Here is a 22883-nt window from a genome sequence, read left to right as displayed (position 1 = left end):
AGACCATCACCCTGACGTTTATGGCCTCGCTAAGTAGGTAGTTCCGGATCGTGATGGATGAGTCTTGAGCACACGTCGCTCCTTGCAATAAGATGCACGCAATTTATACTTCACATATGTAGCACCCGACTTCGCTCGGTATCAATTATAATATATATATATAGTGTTAGTATTAACCTGAATCGCTTGCATATTCCGGTGTATATGACTGGATCAGTGACTCTGTGATATGCAATTATACATACATACGTAGAAATTATATTGCGTAGATTTTTTTTTATAAAAAACTGAAACTTATTTTTAAGATCAGTCCAGATCAGGTAATAGATCGAAGTCTATTATCGATCGAATTGTTGTTCTGTATACTATAGATATGTCAAATATTGGTGGTAGGGCTTTGTGCAAGCCCGTCTGGGTAGGTACCACCCACTCATCAGTTATTCTACCGCCAAATAACAGTACTCAGTATTGTTGTGTTCCGGTTTGACGGGTGAGTGAGCCAGTGTAACTACAAGCACAAGAGACATAACTTCTTATTGCCCAAGGTTGGTGGCACATTGTCGATGTAAGGAATAGTTTATATTTCTTACAGCTTCGTTGTCTATTAGTAATGGTGACCACTTACCATCAGGTGGCCCATATGCTCGTCCACCAACCTATACCATAAAAAAAATATTGATAGAAACAATTTTAAAGTCTAAGAATACACAAACCAACACGTTCAAATGACTTTATTTTATATATATACTAAAGATGACTTAAAATAAAAGCAGACGCGTTTGAAAAAAGTAATAGTAAAAAAAACGAATAATTTCTTAATTAAAAGATACAAACATCAATGTGAATTAAATTTTTTCTTTATTGTCTAATTTTTTTTAACAATTAATAGTTATCGATCCGATTATCTATAAATATCATTCTCTTAGATCATTTATAACAAGCAATCAATATTTTTTTGCTATTTGATATAAAATAATTGCTTTTAAATTGTTTTATTATCGCGACGATGATTCAATAATTGGTTAGTTAAGGAATAATCACGTTTTGTTTATTTTTTATATACATTAAAATAATAAGGAAAACTTACTAGTTGCTAATAAACAGTAAACATAAACGTGTACCAAAGTTTTACTTAGAGGGACTATAGACAGTTAAAAAATTATAATTAGTCAAAAGAACACTGCATTGTATTGTATTTATACACGTATGTATATAAAATAATACTTATAAAATAATACGTACCGTATCATAACTACAAGAAATATGAAAAGATTTATCAAATTGAAAGGTGAGTTAACTGTGAGACTAAGTACTGGCACAAGGGACATAACATCTTAGTTCCCAAGATAGCAATTGTGATATAGGGATTTTCGTATTTCTTACGGCATCAACGCCTACTGGCATGAATACTTACTGTATGTTGCCCCATTTAAAAGTCAGCCTACTATGAGAAAAATATTTGATCATCCGATAGAACGGGGTTAGGTCTATACATAGAGCCAAATGTCAATAATTCTATAGGCCCCTACGTTTTCACCATTAGACGTTAGGTATAACACTTACAAACAGAGTCGGATTTAAAGGTGTGGAGCCCCGGGGCCACAAAGCAGTGAGGGCCCTAGACAAACAGAAGCGTGAACACCCTAATAATTATATTATTATGAATTAATTTTTTTTTTTTTATGTTCAATCAGTAAGCTATGAATTGTTTCGTATTTGTATCGGTAACTTTAAAAATATTAAATAGTAACATTATTATAATTTGACTATATCTCAGTATTTGTTAACTTGCTGAAAACTGTGGCCCCCTCTCATGCGGAGGCCCCATCTCATGTGGAGGCCCCAGGGCAGTTGCCCCGGTTGCCCTCCCCTAAATACGGCCCTGCTTACAAATTTTTATTATTTTAATCATCCATTAAACTAGATAACAATAATAGTAAGTAATACTGTTTTAGTGCTAGTATAAGTAATGAATAGGTATAGCGATTAAACGAGCTCCTTTGCAAAAAAAGTGTTTTTAAGAAGAATGGGTTTTGTATTATACATATGTCATTTGTTATATTGTTTCCCTTTCATTATAAAACGCTTACGCTTATAAATATCTACGTAGATTACTTCGTAGACCATCTGCCTATTGCATGCCCTTTACCCATTAAAGTTGGAAATGTCATCGATGCACCTAATGAGTGCATGTTTATTTTTAAAGAAACGTCAAGTACGACGTTTGAGCGTCTCATCTCTAAATTAGCATACAAGATGAACGGAAGAAATTCACAGAATCTGTAGATTAATTAATGTGACTGAATAAGATAATGTATCGTATGCGCATCCTACATGCGACGTTTGAATAATTAATTATTTTCTCCGTTTACGGTCAAGTGTCTAGCGAGAAAAATAATTTAAATGAAGTTTTTTTTAGTCACGGCTCTAGCCAAATATGTAGCTGATGGTAAGAACAAGGTTAATGATATGTAGGGACATCGGTCCAATGATCTAGATTAATACGATCGATGACGTCAGAATAAACCAAATCTGAAAATTGCTACGAAATTGTATGTTCGATATACGAAATGTATGTATTTTTAATTTGTCATCATTAATTCTACATTCAATTAACTATGATTATTTTTGATTAAGGTCAATGTCAGTGCAACATCTAGAGATGTGAAGGTCGTGAGTTCTTTCTTCGTTTTGCAATAGTCAACTCCACTAAATTATTATTATTATTAAAGAAAATAAAATAGTAGTCACCAATATGTATTCGTAAGCAAATAACATCCCATGCACTGTTTACCTTAAATATGTTTTGTTTTCAAGATATATCTTGAAATATTCGGCTGGCTCACGACTAAATCTCATGAAACTGAAAAGTGATGATGTTACTTAGGATATGTCATGAGCAGTACTAATCAGACGGGCCGCCACAAGCACATATCAAAGGGGAAATTTCGGTATGTACGTACTTTTGTTATATTTCAGAGCTCTGCGTAAAGGCGATGAATGGTTTGGCTATGGCCGGGCTGATTACAATGGACGAAGCGAGCTGCATAGAATCGACGGAAGCCGGTCGTCTTATGTCTGTATATTATTTAGATTTGGGAACTATGAAACTCATAATGAAGGTTTTGATTTTTTTAATATTCATTTATTTGACACGAATTCCAAAATTTCAGATAAAATATTCTCAGTTTAGGAAATAGGGTAAAGTATTCGGATAAGCCAAATATTCGTACGGTACTTGTATAAAACATATGTGGCAGAATAATTGATTAAAAAAATAAGATATTTATTTAGCGCAACATAAAAATGTAAGTAAAAGACACCTCACGTATTGTTTGTATATTCAACACTAAATTTGAAGTCTCCTGTGAGTACATGGAAACGTAAAATAATCAAAGCAATTTTATAGAGCATTATGATTGGTAATTGTAAGCTACAGACCGACTACCTATTAAAAGTTTCAATGTCTGGTGTGTGTGCTATACGTAATTACATGGGTATTCATATTTTATTATCGAACATCTATATCGATTATCCAAAATTCAGGACATCACTATTATCCTTAATATATTATAATACTAGTATTAAGTCTGATATTCTCATATTATTTTACATTATTAATCTCAGGTAAAAATTATCTCGAAGAGATAAAAAATACCGGTGGCAATTTAAAATCGCCATATAAGGCCAATATACATTAAATTATGCGAGTTATAGTCCCAGTCGAGACGAGTCGAGCATTTAATTTTTTTTTTTTTTTATAAATAATAAATAAATAAATAAATATGAGACAACATCACATACATTACTCTGATCCCAATGTAAGTAGCCGAAGCACTTGTTTTATGGAAATCAGAAGTAACGACGCTACCACAAACACCCAGACCCAAGACAACGTAGAAAACTAATGATAATCTGTATCGACTCGGCCGGGAATCGAACCCGGGACCTCGGAGTGATACCTTTGAAAACCGGTGTACACACCACTCGACCACGGAGGTCGTCGATTCGTCGTCATTTCATGGCGGGTTTAAATAAGAATAATGCCAGACCGATGTTACATATGAGTTAAAAACGTCATGATTTGTAATCTCTGCGAAGTTGGAAGGCACAGAATCCCTGGAACGCCTCCTGTGGCTCGTGTGCGAGAGTCACGAGCTCTCGGACATGCACCTCCGAGTTGACGAGCGAAGATGTCTCAACGCCTTGAACAGGAACAACGCCGCGGCGACCATACGATTCCCTATGAAGGGGAAAATTAACAGCAGACAGATGAAGCTCAACTGGTGCCTAATTTAATTTGAAAATACTTATATCTATAATTACTTGGTGGTAGGGCTTTGTGCAAGTCCGTCTGGGTAGGTACCACCCACTCATCAGTTATTCTACCGCCAAACAACAGTACGCAGTATTGTTGTGTTCCGGTTTGAAGGGTGAGTGAGCCAGTGTAACTACAGGCACAAGGGACATAACATCTTAGTTCCCAAGGTTGGTGGCGCATTGACGATGTAAGGAATAGTTAATATTTCTTACAGCGTCATTGTCTATGGGTGATGGTGACCACTTACCATCAGGTGGCCCGTATGCTCGTCCGCCAATCTATAACATAAAAAAAAATATATTTTACACAGATTTGTAAACCTGGTGGTAAGTGGTCACCATATCATATATAAATTAGCACATTACAATACCAATACGCCATCAATCTCAGGTGCTAAGATGTTATGTCTCCTTGTGCATGTAATCACACAGGCTCACTCACTCATTCGAAATAAGAATACCTACTGTGTATCGCTGCTTCGCAGTATAATATAGTTATATGGATGGTACCTACCCAGATGAGTCTGCGCAAAACCCTACCTCAGAGTATAATAAAATCTAAATACATTCATTCATATTTCAGTGCGATAAAAATCTTTGATCTGACTGATCTACAAAAAATCACGGAAAGAATTTAGCTTCCGTCAATCTGCCTGTGAAATTATTCAATACTTTTATTTATGTTACATATAGCCTATTCCAATCGAAAAAAGAACAAAGATATACTAATGTTAGATTTTTTGCTCTATTGTATACTACAAGAGTTCTTTATTAATACGTATATCTTTATTAACAATACAACACTTCTATTTATAATATATCCACTTCTATTTTACTTTTAAAGTTCCGATAACAGCTTCATCAATGTTTAAAACATATTTATTACACAAATCCATTATATCATAAATAGATTATTCAAACTATTGACTAATAATAATTGTGCTACGTCAATTCGATTGTTTATCTGGCTTGTGTCGTCTTAGCATTGGAATAGACTACGAGTATAGTCGTAGAGTCTAAGACAGTCTAGTCAGTCAGTTTAGTCTACTAGGCTATAGTCTATGCTAATATGCATTATTCTTTAAAATTTAATAAATATTTTACAAGAACACTATTCATAACATTATCCATATTGAAAACATTAGCATTCGCATTTTGTTGATTATTTATACTGTTCCGATGCCTGTGTCTGCCTTTTGTTTCATACCCGAGCACAAATCATTTTTGTTTTAATTAAGACAATTTAATCTAGTACGAATAGCATATTCGAATACAATATAAGTTTTTCACACTCGCTTGATGTGTAAAAAAAGCCGTTTATAAGGTCAGGTAACATATATTTACGTGTTCAAGTTTACCCTTCACCGTACGTTTTTGAACAAGTAGAATATTGTATCATCTTAATTTAATTTGCACGCGTTTAGGATGACAGATTGTATGTAACATGAGAACTTCCTTGATATTAACTATTTTAATCGCATTGAATGTTCTAAATAGATTAAATTGTATTATATTCACACGTCAAATGTCTCATATTTCTCTCAATATTTTACACGTATTTATTACTGAAAGGGCATTCAGCATTTGGCGTAACGTCAGATTATAAATAATATACTTTTGCTCCAAAATATACACAGACATACATACATATAGATTTTCAACTTTCATGAATAGCTCCGACTTTTTCATGTAAAAGCTCAAACTTTTCCAATACAACGACTTTTGTCTACGCTGCTAAGTTGGACGGACAAAATTCAATAGAAGTCTAAGCCAAGTCTGTCTCGTGTGGACCTATAAGTCAACATTTCACGAGTGAGATACGAAGTATTCTCTGATTTAATTATTATGAATGTCGCATATCAGTGACATTTCACGATCGCGTTCTACGATGAGCATGAGTTTGTTCTTACAAAATAACTCTACCATTCATTGACTTAACGACGTGATCATATTTAGCACACAGTGAAGTAAACTGCCAATGTTAGTTCACTTTGAAATAAATATCTAATCTAGCGTTAATAGGATTTTAATTTTAGCATAAAATAAGGATACACTCGTCATTATTATTATAGCATAATTCAAGCTGTGCTCGGTTGCTTGCCTATCCCGGACCCTTCTCTCAACCAAGAAGCAATGAAGATTATGAGAATTGCGGATAGAGTATGTAAATGTAAGCACTATCCACAGATCTTCTAACAGTCGATTATATAATAATACATAAGCTTACTTTAACAAAAATATACTATTCTGTTAAAGGAAAAACATTCTGTAGGTAGTTAATATCTAGCTTATATGGCAGGACCTACGGTCATAGGCTACAACTCCATTGGGCCAATAAAAAAAAGTTATCGAATTTTACCGTCAAGTAATTAGCTTCAGCAGTTCAGAAGCCCGGAATTAGCACATTGTTTATACTTCCTTGCCTAGGAAAGGAAAGCACATATAGCCATGACTGAATTATTCATTCCTCACGAAACCATTGCATTATTAGATTTTTTTTGTGTGTGCTATAATACACGTATTCTATTTTTCAGGTCTAGTATCTTACGTAACTCGTTCCAATCTTATTTCTCAAAACCCGAGATTCTTCGCGACAATACTAAATTCATTGATACTAGCAAAGTGTATATCGGCACATTTATGGGAAAATTCGCCTTACGTCAGCCGACAATTGAAAGGGATAGGACCGACTTTTAGCGGTTTGCTCGCGTCTGCCGGAAAAGTCAACTTCATGTTACTAGAAGAAAGTCATCCGAGAGATTTGGAAAGGGTTAGTTTAAACGGTTTCAAATTAATTATTCATCTGATTGTAGTAGGGATCAAAGACAATTTCGTCTAGAGGATAGAATGTACAACGGGTCGTTTGCAAAAACGAACAGCGATGCTCATTAAATTTCGTTGCCGATGCTGAATAAAAACTTCGTTGGCTATTATTAGTCAAAAATCTGCTTATAAATATGAAAACGCATTTGAACAGAATGGTGGCAATAAACTACAAAACTTCTCAAAAAGTACAAGTTGTAGTTCAGCAATCCTATTAACAGACTATATTACAAATGTTTAAAGGAAATGAAGCAACTCTTCGTTTCTCCTCTAAAACACCACCCATCTCCCTACCGACTTCTTCTATAACCGAACCCAATACGTATCAGGTGCTGAGTTGTGTTTTATTTTTTAAGGAGATAGTATTTTTCAAACCTAAATAGTTATACTTGTGCACCCTACTCACGATCTTTCGAGCTTTTATCGTTGATGCTAGACGTCGTAAGAAATAAAATATACTTAACAAACAGACTTTGTCCTTAATTATTGATACTAATTATGGGATGCAATATAATTGTAATTTATCACTGTTTTTTCTTATTTTAGTTAATGAACAAGGGTCCACCAGCTGGTAATATTTTGAGGAAACAAATAAATTTACTTCCAAAATACAATCTTACAACGACACCGATAGACGATCAAACTGTACAAATACAACTGTCGTTGTTAAATCAAGCCTTATTGGCTGAAAACATCGAACAACTAACTGCCGGCGCCTCTCACAAGAGTTACGTGATTGTTGGGGATTCTGAAAATAATCTGTTATACTTTACGTATTTTAAGTAAGTACGATTATATTTATGAAAAATCTTGTTAATTGAAAATGCGCAAAATTTCTAATAATGATTATGGTCGATATTTGACCACTGAGTAATCTTTTGTTTTTTATTAATAAGCACTTTATTTAATATATTCCAGGCTTTTTTATTAAATAGGCAGGGAACGATTCCCACCACTAACATCATCACCCATAGACGTGGATGCTTTAAGAAACTTAAATCATTCCTTCCATCTTCAATTTGCAACCAACCTTAGGAACTAAGTTTTAAAATATCTTATGCTTATAGTTAGATTGGACCACCCATCCACCATTTAAACCGAAATACAATAATACGAAGTAGTGCTGTTAGGTCCTAGAATATATGCTAAGTGGGTGGTAATCACCCAGATTGGCAAAACAAAGCTCTACCACCAAGTGTAGTTGAAAAAAATTAACAACAAAATATTACGAGTATGTCTGTTCCAGGGATTCCGATCTAATAAACATATATGACGGAATCATGACCTTTAAAATAAACAGAAAACATGATAATGAACACAAAATATTTGTTCACTGCATTAGTTCAAGTTTTGGTTAGTTGTATCTTTAACACTAAATTGAAATACCTAATTTATAATTGATAGTATATATTAATCACAAATTGACGATTTTCAGTGGGTATAGATGAACAATGTCAATTTTCGTTTAAGGATTTGTATAATATTGCTTCCAACAATGAAAGTATTAAATATTCAGCAACAGAGGCAGTGATAAATCCAAACAAACAAGCTACTTCTAATATAATCAAAGAAAGGAAAAGAAAGTCACAATACGAGGACATAACACAATCCAAAGAAAAGAAAAAACGTGAAAATGATCTGCTAGCAAAATTTAAATTTCTTAAAAAATCTTTAGGGCAGACGTCTAATGAAAATAGAGAAAATTTTCATAGAACCACAGAACTATCAAAGAATATAGTACAAAATTTGACAAAATCAGAAAAATATGATTTTAGGAATGGAAGTTCTAATGAGTCAGACGACACAAATCTAATTTTAAGCAATGATTTACAAAATGCGTTTCAAATAGATTTTGAATATGATGACTCTGTAGACGATAAACAAGTAAATGATATTCTAAATGTAATCGAAACTGAAATTGAAACTGGAGGAAATACAATTAATGCTACAGTATCTGCAGATTTAAATCATTATTCCAAAAAAACTAGCTACGTTCCACATACAAGTAGTTCAGCTATGACATTAATTCCTTCTAAGGATAAAACTGGAATCGGCAAACGCAAAACATTAAATAAACAAAATAATTATAATTTCATAGACAGGTTAGAAAAAAATATTGAGCTGAATAATGATAATTCCACGCCTGAAGTTGTTAATGAAAGTGGTTTTAGTAATGCTGTGAAAAGTCAAATAGAGCAATATTTGAAGGAAATAGCAAATGTAAATACGGAAAAAGCAAACATTATAGATATAGGCGTTGATTGTCAAAAACATGATACTATTCTGATGAAAAATACAGAAGAGTGTAAAACAACAAATTATTTAGAAGATCCGATAAATAAGAGTAAAAGAGATATTGATGAGCGACTAGAAAAAGAGGAAAATGCTTCTCAGAATGATTGGTTATTATGCAAAACCGATAACGTACTTAGTAAAAACATCGACGAAACCAACAAATGCGATTCAAACGTCCTACTTTCAAAAAAAGAATTATTTGATAGCGGGAGCATAAACAAATTAACTGAAAATAAAACCGTGCAATTGCTAGAAAAAGAAAAAGACACTTACAACAATATGGCAGGAGTTTCTTCGTTGAATAACACACTGTTGTGGAATATACCAACAATAACGGAAAATGCTTTAATTGCTGGTATGAAAACAACGTCCACGATAAATAATTCTAATGAATTTTCAATACAACTACCGACAATATCAAATACTAATCCTATTGAACAATTTACATTATTATCCATGAACAAATACTTGACGTCCTCCTGTACTGATGACGACTCTTATAAAATGAATGATAATATGAAAAGTTCGAATGAGCAAAATTCAAAGTATACCAGAAAACATAGCTTAAGTAAAACACATTTTATTGACACTACTATTAAGAATAATTTGAATGAAAAGGTTCATTTGATAGGAAAATTGGAAATCAATTTGGACGTAACTGAAGTCGTTTATAGAAAAGATGGTAATATTCATTCAAATACACTAGCCATAGACGATTCAAAAAGTGCTGGCAACATGGATGTTATTGTTAGTAATGATGTTCCAAAAACGGACAAAAACGATGTCATAATATTTAATACGATCAAAAATACATGTTCACAAAACTGTAGTAATTCAGATAATAATAATTTTGATTTGCAAGATCAGAAAGAGAATGAAAATGTTTTATCAAACAATTGTACTAACGTCAAAGATATCTTAAAAAAATACAATAATCTGGTGAAAAGGTCAGTATTTTTAAAGCGATACAACATATTTTTTAAGATAAGTAAATAAAAAGTTTTTTTTTTAATTACAATATATCTGATACCGAAATACTTTAATCATATTTTAAATCTCCTCATGATAATAATATACATAGTCATTTGGTAAAATGGTAAAGTAACAATATCATATGTTTTCAGCCGCGACAAAAATAACATCGAATCTGAGCAAGCAATACAGAGTGAGAAAATTAAAGAGAATAATACATGCACCGATGTAAAACTAAAGAGAAAATATAGAATCAACGATTTAGACAAGATAGATGTGGAATTGCCAAAATTTCTAATAGGGGAAAGTCAAACAGTTGGCTTCAAAACTGAAGGCAACATTGTAAAGCAAAATATAAGAAATACAGAACAAGAAGTGAAATCGGAAATCACTAATCAAAATATTCAAAATAACGTTAGTGAAACAGAAGATGAAATACTAGAAATAGAAGGTAATATATCACCACAATTTAAATTAGAGGAAGTAACAAATTTGGATTTAGAAGTAACCGACGCCATACTTAATCCAAAAATGCTTTTACAATGTATAAGCAAGGACGTTACTGATGACATAATACCTCCACCGCCTGAATTCAGCGATAACGACACTTTTCAACCAACGTTTGTTCTACATGATGATAAGATTAACAGGGAACACGATTTGATGGACTCCAAAGATAGTAAATATGATAACGAAATAGAGAATATATTTAGTGAAAATAATGCAGCCGATTTAAGTCCATCTGAAGATATTGGATCATGGACGTTAACACATAAAGTCGAACCATGTGATGAAGTACTTAATCCTAGGCAGTGTTATACAGTTATGCGTAAAAATATTCTTGAAAGTAACAGTAAAAGTAATTTCTTAAATCTACGCCGCGCTAAACTATCACAGTTTAAATTTAACCGTAAAAATGTATTTCGAAAATAAGTTTTGTTCAAAATACATGTAACCGTCACATTCCTTTCCTTTCTCTATAACATAATTTGTGCTCTATATGAATTGTTTCCATTTTACTTAAATAATTCAATAAATAAAAATATAAAAACTAATATGTTTGAATGTAAGGTTTTAAATAAAAAATCGATTTAAGCAATACCAAACTTTATTGTAGTTAGAGCAGAAAAGACGCGCAGCAAATATATTAGTTATATAATTTTCAAAAAAGTGACTACACGGCAGCTAAAGCGAGGAAAATTTTGATTTTTTTTTCTACAGTGACAATATCTATATTATAATTATTATTATTACAATTAAAGTAAAACCAAGACTGACTAAACATAAAAGTGAACAAGTGAACTTCAACGTCTCGATGTTCTGACATTATAATTTTATTTAGTTGGTCTTGGTTGAACAGAACTCCATTCCTTTACTCCAATTAGTCTTTTCTAATTTGAACAGTGCGATGTTGTAATGGGGCAGGCTGAACTCACACCATTCAATTTAAAAGAAACTCGGTAAGTGCAAAACCCTCGTCGTTACCAGTAACAACCAATAAGACGACGATCCTGTACCAGTAGAAATAGTTACAACCTCTATACTTTGCATTAAAATAATGCCCATTTTCACAGGCAAGGGATCCTAACATCGCAACCATTAATTCCAGTGATATATTCACTCTAACACCTAGTTCTCAGCTTCCCTGCAAAGTTTTCCATCATGTTTCAAAAAGAAAACCTATACGTTCACTGGTAAAATTGAAATAAAGACAATTAGCAATCCTGCCTCTCCGATTTAATCACAAGTTAGTTACCTGCAAGTTCCAACCCTTGCACTTTGTAAATTTAACAGCGATATCAAAGCGAATTACAAAGCAAAGGTCGGGCAGTTCGTCAACAAGACAATACCAGCTGAGAATATTTTCCGTTTAATGCTCAGCATGTTAGAAAAATCCTTAACACACCGGACGAGAAAAAATATCATTTAAATTATCGTATACTTTAACTAAAACACCATATTTTATTTCATTCATATTTTTTTATAACAATATGATACATTAAAAGCTAATATTTTGGGTAAGTAGTAATAATGAGTTCATTTTATTATATGTAAAATTATGCCTAAATAATGCTGAATATTAAACTGGAAATTCGTCCACACTTTTTTTATACATTTTTCATATTTTATATATTTTTTTTACATTTTTTAATTATTGAGTAATTTCCACGCTGGGAAAATTACACTAATTCTATGCAAAGTATAGCTTGTATTTGTTATATGACCACTCCATACTTTGTTTCTTTATATTTACGGGCTATGCTATTTACTCTCGCATATTAGCAGTATTAGTACGAAATATTTTCAGTTAGTAAAAAAACCATAGATAATATTTTAAGGAGAGCAATTTTTTGTTCTTCTTTCCCATGATCAAAATTTTAGTTCAATATTCTGTTAGATTTGTTAAGAAAGTGGGTTTCATACAAATTATATATGAAAGCCAAATCCTTGAACAGTTTCCAAAATTAATCATGATCATACAATAAAGTATATCATTAGTATTTGTATTTATGAGCAACAATCAGCAGACAATCTAGAGATTCATCAGTTTAAACTTTACAAGTCTTCGTGCAAATTTAGTTTTGAAAAATTATTATAAGAAACCTTATTATTTTAAAGTATAATTATATGACTCAAGGTTAGCGAAGGGAATTTAAAAATATGTTTAAATATGAATACTTTCAAGAAACCACAAGAATAATTCTAAACATTTTCAAAATTAAACTATAGTGCATACTACATGAAGGATGAGAATATGTCTCTACTAACATCCTAATATAATTTATTTGATTCATGCAATCATTATTAGATTATTATTATAATTATAATTAATTGAAAAAGATAAGTTAAATATTTTTTTATACTAAAAAGAACAAATAATTATGAGATTGTTGCAAGACTCACTGCATTTTTTTTTCTTTTTCTTAATAAAATAGTATTTAAATTTAACTAGAGCTATTTTAATAGTAGTATTTGTTAGTAATATACTGCGAATATGCCAGTTACATAGCATAGCCCGAAGTGCTGCTGGCACTAAGGCATTATTGCCATACTCATATGGATTGTGGTAATAAAGATTCATACAGACTCTAAACCTGGCGACATCAATCATATACCTTGAAGTGGCGTTCTATGCTGACTAATATTTTCTTTTTTAAATTAAAGTATAAACTTGTAGTGGCCATATATTTTACATTGATCATATTGCATAGGTCGACACTAGGCGTGAATAATTGATGTCGCAAGATGAGGAGACGTTTCACTTCTTTGTCATTATTTTCAAATACTCGAGAGCATTTTGTGCCGCCGAAGACTGAGCATCCTTGCTTGTTAGCCCTGAACCATAGCATACGGCGACAGGCAAAGTCGATAACTGGACTAGACACTGACTGCGGCCTGTCATAGACTTTTCCTCAATATCCACATATGTCACCTCAAAAGACTGCTCAGAAGCTATCTCTTGCAGGAACTGAACGAAGTTAAAGTCCTTGTTGTTTAGCGGGGTCACCTAATAGAAAAAGCTTTATTTAAATCTGGTGTACAAGTATAAATTTTATGAACATTTACACACAACAAAACATCCACCAATGAAACTACATCTGTATGCAACTCTCATGCATTTATTGATTTTAATAACATGGACTGTTTACACCCATCATGCATAAAAATTCATATCATACCTGCAACTTGGCCAGGTTAGGGCCGACAGATTGTTTGAGGTGTTTGTGAAACTGCGACACCTTGTGGCTGTGACTGGTTGTGAGTGTAGAGATTTTACTATCTTTCAGGTCGGCATAGCGGGCTGCGACACCGCCCTAGAACACAAGATTATGATAATTAAGTATGTGTTAACTCGTCCTTGTCTGCGTTGTCCATGTTTCCTGTGGTGCAGGAACGTTAGAGCCGACCGAAAGATAGTAAAACACCTGGCCAAGTGCTATCGACCTTTCAGGAGAATGACACAAGATCCACCTAACCTTTAGTTACCGAAGACAATATAAATTAAATATGATTTATCATTATGATAAATCCAATAAAATCAAAATAAGTAGACTTAAAATTTTTTTTTTTGTAGATTGACTAAACAACATAATGGATAAAATTAACTATTTCATTGCATTTATGCAATTTAGTAAAAAAATGAAGGCACTAAACAATATAAAAAATTTTAATAAATTATTAGTTATTTATTTTTGGTAGGTAAGAAAATTTATTACCTCTTCTTCAGGCTGGAAGGTCTCGAGCGGATTGTCTTGAAGTGCTTGCCACATTTTATATGCTGCCTGTCGCTTAGCCAATTTCTTAGACTTTCCTGTACCCACCTCGCGTCGTTTCAACAGTGTACAAACAATCGTAAACTGACGCTCATGTGGTAAACCTAATGTAATATAAATAAATTAGAGATTATAAAACTATTTTACATTAAAACAACACATTTTGTATTTGTATTATGATGAATGTGTCTCTTGACATAATATTGCAAACATATTGCTAATAGTAAAGGAGATATTAAAGTTATATTGGTGATTTAGCACATTAATACTAAAAAATAACTTACGCCTGGAAACATTGTCATCATTCTCTGCATGATATGAAGGTGGAGGCCAGAAGCGAGACATACAAAGCTCCTGCAACCATCCCACTGGGTTGCCCATTAGTTTGTCCTCAAAAGATGATACAACGGTCCCACTGAAAATATATATTTACCTATATATAAATGTACTTTCCTCTTTCTGTGATTTTTGAGCACATTAAAGTTAATAACACAAGTGATATAATGTGTATAATAGTGATTTTAAAATAAAATTTTCGACAATCCTAGTTTTCAAAGTTGAAGTTTGACGATCTCCATGGTCGAGTGGTGTGTACACCGGTTTTCATGGGTACGCCACTCTGAGGTCCCGGGTTCGATTCCCGGCCGAGTCGATGTAGATTACCATTAGTTTTCTACGTTGTCTTGGGTCTGGGTGTTTGTGGTACCGTCGTTACTTCTGATTTCCATAACACAAGTGCTTAAGCTACTTTCATTGAGATCAGAGTAATGTATGTGATGTTGTCTCATATTTATCTCATATTTATTTATATTTATTTATTTATTTCAAAGTGATAAATTTTATAAATTAAAAGCACTGAGGCTTATTATATTAAACAAATACTAACGTTTCAGGTACAGTTCCATTTGTTGACTGATCAGCTGGTGTAGCACCGGTTAACTTATCAAGTAAAGCTTTAGCGGCTGAATGCTTAGCTTCCTTTTTCGATCTTCCAGTGCCCATTGCTGTCAAAATATTGGGTAGTTGCTATTTTATTACAATATTCACAAAAATATTGATGATTTCATTTAAACCACCACAAATAAAATTAAATTTTTATTTACTGTTGAATTATTTAATGTTTTAATTATAATTAATATAGTAATAAATAAAATAATAATTAATTATATATATATAATAATTATAGTTGTTTTTGTTAACATCATTAATATCCTATATTATTTTAGAATTATATGAACAGCATTCTGTTTTTCAATTTTATTATATTTGAGCATATTTAGACTCACATACGTATACAGCACCATTTGCCATTTTATATTAAACTTTTTTTACAAATTTTCCAATACTAGAATGTGTCAATACTTACCAATCAAATCTGCAACAGTCACCCGATAACGAAAGGTAGGTTCGTGAATCATGCCTTCTATTTGCACCAGCTCATATTTTGGAACTGTCCCACGTCTAGCCAAGAGCTCTTGCAGTACTGACACTGGTGTCTTCATTGGGAGAGCTTCCATTTCCTAAAATTATAATTGAAATATATGCTTTATGTATATATTTGTGAATAGGAATTAATTCTTATGTTACATAGAACTTTTTCAAACATTAATGGTTAAAACTATTTACCCTTTTCGCAGCTTCGTCGAGTGGTAGACGTTCCAAATTGTTAGGTGGCTTGGGTCTGTTTTGATAGCGGCGGCGTGGTCCATGAGGAGGATGCTCTCCATCCGGACCTGCCCCATGTACTGGCATTCCATGTACAACTCCTGTCACGCCCCCATGGACCACACTCGAGTGGGGGTGTACAACACCACCATCCATCTGGAGGATAAAACCCTTTGGTCATAGTAATATTGAGTGGAATTTATCATCTTCTTAGAATTTTGCTTTATTTATTTCTTCATGAATATTAAGTAGATTTCATTTGCTTAATTAAAATCAAAAATGTAAATAAAAATATTATTTCGATGTTAAAATTACTTGAGTGGCATGCCCAAAATTAAGAGAGTTATGTCTATTTAACTCTAAATATTTTGTGATAACAATCTACATAAAGACCTTTATCATCGTTACTTTAAGTCATTCTGTTGACATTTTTTTATTTTTACCGGTTCTTAAGAATGGCTTTAAAATATACGCTTTTTTATAAAAATGGCAGTTTTATTTATGTCGGTAGTAAAACAAAACTTAACTTTCATATTTTTACACTAGCGCAACTTTTACTAAATAATATATCTTAGATAATTAGAATCCGAAAACTTCTACCGGCTACTGTATGTATCGTTTGTATGCATTGACAGAAGATTACATGGCCAATTATTACATTCCTAATTATGTTATTTGGTAAGTTAACATTAATAGTACAAGATACACGTGTAGTATTCACATTGGAATTTTCTTATTAGTATGTATTTAATTAAATAAAAGTTAACATGTGATTTTGAGCTATGACATGGCGCTCGGCCATTAAGATTACGGTACCTCAAAATGGCTACAGACATGCCGGCATAATTAGGGTTAAAATGTTGTATTTATAGTGACATTATGATTTTAGGGTGAAAAGCAACATTGAAAATATACTATAAAAAGAAGAAATGTTAAAATAGTATGCTTAAAATGACTTTTTATGGCTGCATTAAGTTAACTTACCATTTTGTGTAATCTATCCACAGTTGCAACTTTTACGAAACTACAAAGACGAAATAGAACAAAGCGTGGTTAATGATTATTAATAGTATAAAAAGTCAGAATTTTAATTAATTATTGCAAAAGCGCTTAGAACCCGAACATGAGATATTCCAATTTCCATCAATAGAATTGTTGAAGTTGCCATCATCTAATATGTCATGACGGATTGTCATTAAATACATGTTAGGTATTGTCATTTCAAAAATAGCAATTGAAGAAGCGTGTAAAATAATTAGTATAACTATATTTTGTTCAATTAATTTATTAACATATTATTTATATCGAAGAAAAGGTTTTAATTTTAGCTGAATATTATTATTGTGGCTGATTAAGGTAAGATTCGTGCTTTATTAGACATTTAATACACATTATCATATCTATAAACTAGCGACCCGGCCTCGGCTTGGCACGGGTGCAATTTTGGTACTAAATATACCACCGAATGTCTTTATAATATACAAATTTCACAGCTTTTTGTCAAAAGACAATACCAGACCAGACCAAACCAAACCAATATGCCCCTGCATTTTAAGTCTGTAATATCTTCAAAAAATCTCTATTAAAATTAGATGATATAAAGGGCTGTGTTAATATATATTAAATGCACAATATACTTGAATTACTTCATTGGATAAAAATTAATGCTGTATTGCTTAAAATCAATTCGTAAATAAGTCATTATTTCTCATAAAAGTTAAGGTGGTTATATAAAATGGTCAGGTACTGTAAGTTATTCCTAAGAGATAGTCAAGTACCATCGCAGACTTTTTGTAGACCTTTTTAAGGTAAACAATGCACAGCATTATTTTGATCTATCTCGGTTCAGCCATCATTGGCAACGCAAGCGTTATAAATGTGTTTATTTATTTAAGACATTACATTAGAAACCTATAAAACTACCAGTGTTTCTCCACTATAGTATACCACATATATACAAACCTTCCTCTTAAATCACTCTATCTATTTTAAATATCTACACCAGATACAGTTGCGTAGTTTTAAAGATCTAAACATACATTGGGACAGACACATTATTTATTTTTACTTTCTTTAAGCAGTGTAGTAGTAATGAGTCGAGATGGCCCAGTGGTTAGAACGCTCGCATCTTAACCGATGATTGCGGGTTCAAACCCAGGCACGCACCGCATGAATCATCATGTGCTTAATTTTTCTTTATAATTCATCTCGTGCTCTGCGGTGAAGGAAAACATCGTGAGGAAACCTGCATGTGACAAATTTCATAGAAATTCTGCCACATGTGTATTCCACCAACCCGCATTGGAAACAGCGTGGTGGAATATGTTCCAAACCTTCTCCTCAAAGGGAGAGGAGGCCTTTAGCCCAGCAGTGGGAATTTACAGGCTGTTGTTGTTGTTGTTGTTGTTGTAAGTAGTGATACCTTGTAACTAATCCTCAATAGTAATCTTTTTTTTAAATAGTTTCTTTTTAGGATGTGAAATAGTCCTTTATGTTATATTATTGGTTGAGTATTTTCGTTTAAGTTTGTATGGACGCCCATAATACTAGCTATGACACATATATGTGTACCATTGGCATTAAAAAAGTTTTTAGATGTATAAATTGAGTTCGTTGAATTTAAATTCCTGTGTTATTACATCAGCCAATAGTTTTGCTAATAAGAATAACATTCTAAAATGAAAATCGAAAACCTTCACTGTTAAAACTATAACCAAAATAGGTATTAAATAAATAAAATTTTAACAAAAAAAAAAACCGACTTCAAACAAAACACTATTTTGAAACAAATAAAAATGTACTAAAAAGTAATAAAAATAATTGAATATTTAACATATTTTTGTGAGTCCTCCTAGGTAAAATGAAATGAAAAATATTAGACTACTTAAAAGTCGATTTACGATTATATAACGTAGTTAAGTTATTGTTATATTTGGAGCCGGTGTCAGCCACGGGTACACGATTCAACAATCAAAAGAAAGAAGCGATACGAGCCTCTTGATTGACCCAGTATAATATCGTATAAAAGGTAATTTGTAAGAAACATATTTCTTAAAGTATTCTCGTATTGTTTTTTGATAGATATAGTGTAGGTTGGCTGACACCGACTTCAAATATAGCAATAATTATAACTACATTATATAATCGTAAATCGACTTTTAAGTAGTATAATATTTTTCATTTCATTTTACCTAGGAGGACTCTTAAAAATATGTTAAATATTCAATTATTTTTATTACTTTTTAGTACATTTTTATTTGTTTCAAAATAGTGTTTTGTTTGAAGTCGGTTTTTCTTTTTGTTAAATTTTTATTTATTTTTTGATTTTAAGTGAAGCTGATGTTGACTAACTAATTTTTTTTAATATGGATAGATTAAGCGTTCCGTTTATATGAGTCAGAAACTACTTCGAGGACAATTTCAAAGGAAACTTGCGAATAAAGCAAAAATAGACTTTCGAAAATGCGGATTTAATACGTCACGCGGCGTAAACTTCGTACATCATATGACATCACATCACATACACAAAATTTGATTAAAGATAGTAAGAAATTCTGCCCCATATCGCACCCTAACTGCGAGCCGTATAGGAGTTCCATCACTACATAGTATAAAACAAAGTCGCTTTCTCTGTCCCTATATCTTTAAATCTACGCAACGGATTTTGATGCGGTTTTTTTTAAAAGATAGTGTCATTCAAGGGGAAGGTTTGTGTATATAATACATGAACAATATAGTAAAGAAACACTGATAATTTTAGAAGTTTGCGATGTGATGTCGTATATAAACAAATTCTGTAGTATATTTAGTATCAGTATTGCACCCGTGCGAAGCCGGGGTGGGTAGCTAGTTGATTATAATATTCGACTATGATAATTACATAAACATAACCACATTACGGAAGGTGACTCAAATATCCAAATAACCTATAAATAAAAGATTCGACCGAGTGTCGCTAACGTGCTCCTCAGAATTGTTCCGTTCCCTTCCGTTCCGTTACTTTGTCATGGATCCTGTGCTCAGAACCTTACCAAAGTTTCACCAAATTACCCTTGAAGTATATATTTTATAAAAAAAAAAGAATTATCAAAATTGGTTAACGTGATTTTCAGTTATTCACCTATTTGTCGCGCATATACATAATGCAAATTTAAGACTTATGTCGTTTTCACATGGATTCCATCATCGGAAAAAAAAATAAAAAAAATGGGACCCCACGGGAAGCACTACCTTTCAAACAAAAAAAAATTATCAAAATCGGTCCACCCAGTAAAAAGTTATGAGGTAACAAACATAAAAAAAAAAAAAAAAAAAAAAAATACAGACGAATTGATAACCTCCTCCTTTTGGAAGTCGGTTGAAAAATAAATTAGATAGTAAAGTTAATTTGGCATCATAAATAGAAAATGGTACTACATTTTCATCTTTACAAATTATCCAACCTTTTTCGTACAAATATGATATACTCGTAAGTAGCCAGAGTAGTAACTATAGAAGTAGGATTATAGGAGTGACCAGAATTATAAATGACTAAATGTCATAATTTTCCTAAATTTCGCTTGAAAAGTACGAGTACAATAACTTATATCAATTGAATACTTATTATTATAAGCATGAATTCATAAAATTAAACAAACAACGCTTAACTATGCTCTTTATTGTATTGATTTTTTTAAAGCCACACATCAATTTAATTTTTTTAAGATTGCTGTTTAAAATACTTGAAATAATTTATTCTCGCCTGTCAAATTGCACCAAAATTATCAAATACATCATAGCCGACGCCAGCATCTGAAAATAACAAGAATAATTATAATAAAAATCAATACATCATATTAGTACCTAATGGTACAGTGCCGAAAATCGTACAACGATAATTCTTTCAAGATTACCGTAATTTTGAGAACTCACATTATACAGAAGAGTTGCATCCAGGGGAAAGAATTCGTACACCGTCATTTCTATTTTTTGGTAAGTCATAAGAGAAGAGAAATGTTGAATCTGGAAGATGACAGTAGTATGTTAATGACATGTATTTTGTTGTACATATGTTACCGTAAAAGTGTGAGTATCGTTAGATCATTAGAACAAGTAAATATAATTCCAAAATTATATTAAAGCCGAACATAAAATTTAAAAATATTAAGAAAAGAGGAATTTGTCGTTGATAACTATGCCTGAATGTTGTACTGAATTATTCTGTGAAAAGATTCACAGAATAATTCAGTACAACATCTCGTTCAGTTCTAATTTCTTAAGCGACGAGTAGGTATATTATAATTTGGGCATTTCGATTAGCTAAAAATGGTTAAAATTGATTGAAAAGTTACTAGTTACTTAATACTCCATTGTAAGTTATAAAACAGTCTTTAATGTAATCCATCTGTATCATTTAATACCGAGCGCGATAATAAAATATGAATTGAAAAAGATTAAGTTTTTCGATTCATATTTTATTCGAAAGTAAACAATTATTAAATTCAAATTCAGAACCCATAAAAAAAGAATAAAAGTAATTAAAAAAGTTAATTGATGTAAAGTCATAAATTAGTCAAAAATTTGATTTGATTAATAATACAAGAATAATAATTTAAATACCTCCATTAATCGACGTAAATCCTGTTTTTCGGTTGGAATATTGTGCAAAGTTTGGCCAATTTTTAGTGCCTGAAAAGCAAATTTTTATTTAAAGGGTAGCCGAGAAAATCTGCTAGAAAAATATGCATCGAGTGACTAAGAAGTAGGTACCTCCAATTTGAGCGAATTTCCAGCGTAAGACAACGAAAAGACTTTGAGAATCTGATAAGCAATCCAGATAGAACAATTTACGATATCATGAGTAGTCAGAGTGTTACCTAATACAAGCCCATGATAAATTATATGAGATTCACTTACTATTGAGTGAAAACATTGTATCGCACAAGCAAGAATAGGCCCTTCAAAAGCTTTATTTATATATGTTTTAATTTCATACGCTTTTACATAGGCTAATTCCATTTGTCGCAGAGTAACCGATGATTTCGTTTGTACCTCAGTAAATTCGCTCACTAATACTTTGTTATTCTTCGTCAGTATTAAACACTGCTTGTTTATGTGAGTAAGGATCGCGACTAGCATTATTACAAGTGAATAATAAAATGCCAGCGCTGTAAATTCTATCGTCTGTGGCAAATTAAATGTTAACGCGACAAGAATCACTTTCCATATGTTACCGTTGCGAGAAAAATTTACAGCAATTTGTATGATTACAACAATAAGTAAAATACCCATCACTACAATATTTACGTGAAATTTCAAATTAGAGAGAATATTTTGAGTGCTGCTATTAATCGGTATATCGCACCAAGTGCTGATTATCATATTCAATATTTTGACGTATTTTTTACGATTTAGAAATGCACAGATGTAAACAACGAGGCAAAAAATTACAAGGGTGACTAATTCCAAAACATAATTCATTTTAGTCATTATCGCTTCAGTCATTGAAACGTTATCTGCAGTCATAAATACATTTTGTACATGCAGAGCTGAGAA

General features: G+C 32.1%; 3 protein-coding genes across 4 annotated transcripts in view; 1 reads left to right on the top strand and 2 right to left on the bottom strand.

Annotated features, from left to right (window-relative positions):
* Nucleotides 1-11874, top strand: part of LOC124534178 (probable ATP-dependent DNA helicase HFM1) — a 39110-nt gene extending 27236 nt beyond the window's left edge. Inside the window, exons 14-20 of the mRNA XM_047109888.1 lie at nucleotides 2980-3122; nucleotides 4102-4286; nucleotides 6393-6490; nucleotides 6855-7090; nucleotides 7690-7925; nucleotides 10563-11205; nucleotides 11815-11874. Of these exons, the coding sequence (XP_046965844.1) occupies nucleotides 2980-3122; nucleotides 4102-4286; nucleotides 6393-6490; nucleotides 6855-7090; nucleotides 7690-7925; nucleotides 10563-11205; nucleotides 11815-11874 (1601 nt within the window). The remainder of the gene's footprint in view (nucleotides 1-2979; nucleotides 3123-4101; nucleotides 4287-6392; nucleotides 6491-6854; nucleotides 7091-7689; nucleotides 7926-10562; nucleotides 11206-11814) is intronic.
* LOC124534023 (interferon-inducible double-stranded RNA-dependent protein kinase activator A homolog) lies at nucleotides 11501-17537 on the bottom strand. Of its 2 annotated transcripts, none has more exons than XM_047109645.1 (8): nucleotides 17334-17537; nucleotides 16311-16520; nucleotides 16051-16204; nucleotides 15571-15688; nucleotides 14969-15099; nucleotides 14628-14788; nucleotides 14091-14225; nucleotides 11501-13918 (listed from the first exon to the last, which is right to left on the bottom strand). In XM_047109645.1, the coding sequence occupies exons 1-8, from the start codon at nucleotides 17334-17336 to the stop codon at nucleotides 13670-13672; spliced, it is 1161 nt and encodes a 386-aa protein (XP_046965601.1). In that variant the 5' UTR covers nucleotides 17337-17537; the 3' UTR covers nucleotides 11501-13669. The 2 variants fall into 2 exon arrangements, with proteins under 2 accessions (XP_046965601.1, XP_046965602.1); XM_047109646.1 differs by having other exon boundaries at nucleotides 16311-16505; nucleotides 17334-17536.
* Nucleotides 17538-21080: 3543 nt separating this feature from the next.
* LOC124534404 lies at nucleotides 21081-22847 on the bottom strand. The gene is made up of 4 exons (XM_047110264.1): nucleotides 22098-22847; nucleotides 21948-22016; nucleotides 21261-21350; nucleotides 21081-21140 (listed from the first exon to the last, which is right to left on the bottom strand). Exons 1-4 carry the CDS (start codon nucleotides 22830-22832, stop codon nucleotides 21081-21083), a joined length of 954 nt encoding a protein of 317 aa, XP_046966220.1. The 5' UTR covers nucleotides 22833-22847.
* Between the last annotated feature and the right edge of the window lie 36 nt (nucleotides 22848-22883).

This window comes from Vanessa cardui, chromosome 12, assembly GCF_905220365.1.
Source record: "Vanessa cardui chromosome 12, ilVanCard2.1, whole genome shotgun sequence".
NCBI lineage: Eukaryota > Metazoa > Arthropoda > Insecta > Lepidoptera > Nymphalidae > Vanessa > Vanessa cardui.
The sequence above is the reverse complement of the archived record's forward strand: the minus strand, read 5'-3'. Positions and strand labels throughout refer to the sequence as shown.

Bases quoted from the DNA above. Each gene is read 5' to 3' on its own strand.
- LOC124534404 (XM_047110264.1), bottom strand. From the start codon at position 22,832: ATGACTGAAGCGATAATGACTAAAATGAATTATGTTTTGGAATTAGTC. The intron at 22,017-22,097 runs GTACCTACTTCT...TTTGCTTTTCAG, and splicing joins GAAATTCGCTCAAATTGGAG to GCACTAAAAATTGGCCAAAC. The intron at 21,351-21,947 runs GTATTTAAATTA...GTCATCTTCCAG, and splicing joins ATTTACGTCGATTAATGGAG to ATTCAACATTTCTCTTCTCT.
- LOC124534023 (XM_047109645.1), bottom strand. The intron at 14,226-14,627 runs GTAATAAATTTT...CTTGTGTTCTAG, and splicing joins CCTTCCAGCCTGAAGAAGAG to GGCGGTGTCGCAGCCCGCTA. The intron at 13,919-14,090 runs GTATGATATGAA...TTTTTCTATTAG, and splicing joins CTAACCTGGCCAAGTTGCAG to GTGACCCCGCTAAACAACAA.